Genomic DNA, 2,593 nt, shown 5'->3' with positions numbered 1-2,593 from the left:
ATAAACACGTCAATACAATTTAGAATATATATCAGTTCAGGCCACTTTTGATCATTACTTTAAATTAATAAATTTATATTAATTAAATTCCAAATTCAGTTTTTTCTCTTTAGTTTCTGTTTACTTATCTCAATTTTACCCCTTACAACCTTAAATCAAGTACTATTGAATTTCTTATATAAATGTATTGTAATATCTACAGTAGTAAAAAAATCTTAAAATAAGTTATTGTTAGTAGAGTTGATTGCTACCTACTACACTGGCAACCTCTTTGGATTGTAAAAGAAGGCCAAAGACTGTTTAATTTATCCATTAGCAGAATGTGCAGTGTGCCATTTCACTTCTTCTCTTCACCTTTCTATCTTCAGTTCTATTTCACCTGTATCTTCTTCATATCTCTCATCTTAATCAATTTCATCCACCTGCATACCTATCTTTTGCGTGTCTGAACGTATTCACCTCTGCTAGTTTCTCATCTTCTCTACATTCATATTATTCTGTTCTTTAGCCCACATTTTAGTAGTAATAGTAACTAGTAATAATATTAATTAAAACCAGTACTAATTTTTAGTGAACCATAAAAATTAAATTAAAATCTGTACCGCTTCAACCGATGACGGTTGTGCAAGGAGGTGAATTGGTGAGAATCACGCTGGACCACCAGATTTTATCCCAATTTAAGAGGCTGGGTGGACCCCAGGAAGGCTTCAGAACCCACAGGAGTTTACTCACGGCTACAGTGTAACAGAAAACAATTTTCTGCCCAGCCGTATTCGAACTCGGATCCTTAGAGTTAGCAGCCACGCGCTTTAGCCCGTGGCTACCGCGCTTCCACTTAATCAATCATTGTTATTTTTTTTTTCTATCCATAGCTCTTCGGGTTAATTTGGTTTTGTATAATCTTATATCTAATAAGTATCTTTTTAATTTTCATTTCTTTTACTGTTACATTTTCTTCTCAATTTATCCCTCATAGAAGTTTTTTCTTTTCTTTTAGATATTTTCTATGTTAATGCATTTTTATGTTAATTATTGTTTGACTTTTTTCTTTATCGACCTTATTATATTGCACGGTCACATTTTCTTTTTTTTTTTTCTCTTTCTCCTATTATATTATTTTTTGATTGTTTCATCCCTGTACAGGAATATTTTAAAGTAGTTAATTATATATTATTAAATTATATTGATTATATGTCTATGTATTGATGGAAACCACTACGTTCGTAACTAGGGCCACCATCCCGTCTCCTGAAACTAACCTATATTTGATTTTCAGTAGATCTTTCTCAATTCATATCAGTCATAGTCGCTTACAGTGTTTTTTAAAATTTTTTTTGAATAATTTTATTTATAATTTTACATAACACTAGTGTTTTATATCCAGGTATATATATATATATATAGTGATCAACAATTATTTGTAAAATGATCAACTGAAATATTAACATTCGTGTGAAAAGAGTTTTGCAAAGTATTTCTGTAAAATGTCATAGTTTTGTTTTGCTGCTATAATTTCTTTAATAAAACTAGCGATAATTAATTTCATATCAAAGTAGGCTAATAAGTGAAGGTTATCAGAGTTAGGCAACTATAAAACTAATAGCTAAAATTGCCATGGATACGATATTTATGTATCAATGATTCATTCATGAATAAGGGTCGTAACCATGGCAATGTTAGCAATTAGTTTCAGCTGTAGCTAATTTCGCCCATCTGTGTGATGCGTAGCCCTCATCAATTTTTTTTATTAAAAATTAATTTAAACTTTAATTATTTAATAAATTAACTATATTAATTTGAAAATAATTTTCCGTACTAGCGTAGTAGAGTCCCTCTAACATTTCCTTCCTCTTCTTTTCGTGCTTGAACTGCAAGAATAAAAAATATATATATAATCAGGTCGTATAGATATAGGTATTCCCTGTTTTAAAAAATAAATCTTTTGGTAAAATTACCAATTTTATCTCATGAAACATTGTAGATTTTCCACCATTTCTAACTAAACAGCACAAATTTATCCAGTATTCGTTAGTTTTTTCCCCGAATTGATAAATATAAAATGCATTGCATTAAAAGTCTATAGGATCTTAGAATTTATAAAGTGTTCTAGTAGCATAGGAGTCGATAATAAAATGCCAAAACGAATAATAAAAGAATAAACGATTTTTGTTCTACGAGTAAGAAAAAAAAAATTAAAAATTCATCATAAAATAAAATACAGAGTAATACGGGTAATTCTAACTAATTGCTGCAAGGGAAGGTGTGTTCGGATAACTAAGTATTAGGAAAAAGTGGAATAAAGAAATTTAATAATATGAACGTCCATAACTATTTTTATTTATTTAATTACATTTACGTATTTTATTGGAAATTTAACTGTTTATGTTTTAAAAATGAAACATTTTTTTTTTAAATTTTGTTTTCATTTTGTATGAATGTATTTATAACGTGATAAAAAAAAAAAATGAGTTCAACATAAAATTTGTATTATACATACTTGATAGATTTATTTATTGATAGATATTACAATCTGCCACACAGTTGTGGGGAATAGGTAATAGTGATGAATGATCTCATACATACTAAAATAAAA

General features: G+C 28.5%; 2 protein-coding genes across 3 annotated transcripts in view; one reads left to right on the top strand and one right to left on the bottom strand.

The window, feature by feature from the left end:
* The window catches only part of LOC106677614 (EGFR adapter protein), a gene marked incomplete at its 5' end in the record, with an annotated part of 690,819 nt that overhangs the window by 247,758 nt on the left and 440,468 nt on the right, over window positions 1–2,593 (top strand).
* Window positions 1–2,593, bottom strand: part of LOC106677616 (uncharacterized) — a 19,675-nt gene that overhangs the window by 4,765 nt on the left and 12,317 nt on the right. For both annotated transcript variants that reach the window (XM_014415649.2, XM_014415648.2), the window contains exon 4: window positions 1,817–1,868. In XM_014415649.2, coding sequence (XP_014271135.1) covers window positions 1,817–1,868 — 52 coding nt within the window. The remainder of the gene's footprint in view (window positions 1–1,816; window positions 1,869–2,593) is intronic.

This window comes from Halyomorpha halys, unplaced genomic scaffold, assembly GCF_000696795.3.
Source record: "Halyomorpha halys isolate HHAL.00 unplaced genomic scaffold, Hhal_1.1 Scaffold105.1, whole genome shotgun sequence".
Classification (NCBI taxonomy): Eukaryota; Metazoa; Arthropoda; class Insecta; order Hemiptera; family Pentatomidae; genus Halyomorpha; species Halyomorpha halys.
The sequence above is the reverse complement of the archived record's forward strand: the minus strand, read 5'-3'. Positions and strand labels throughout refer to the sequence as shown.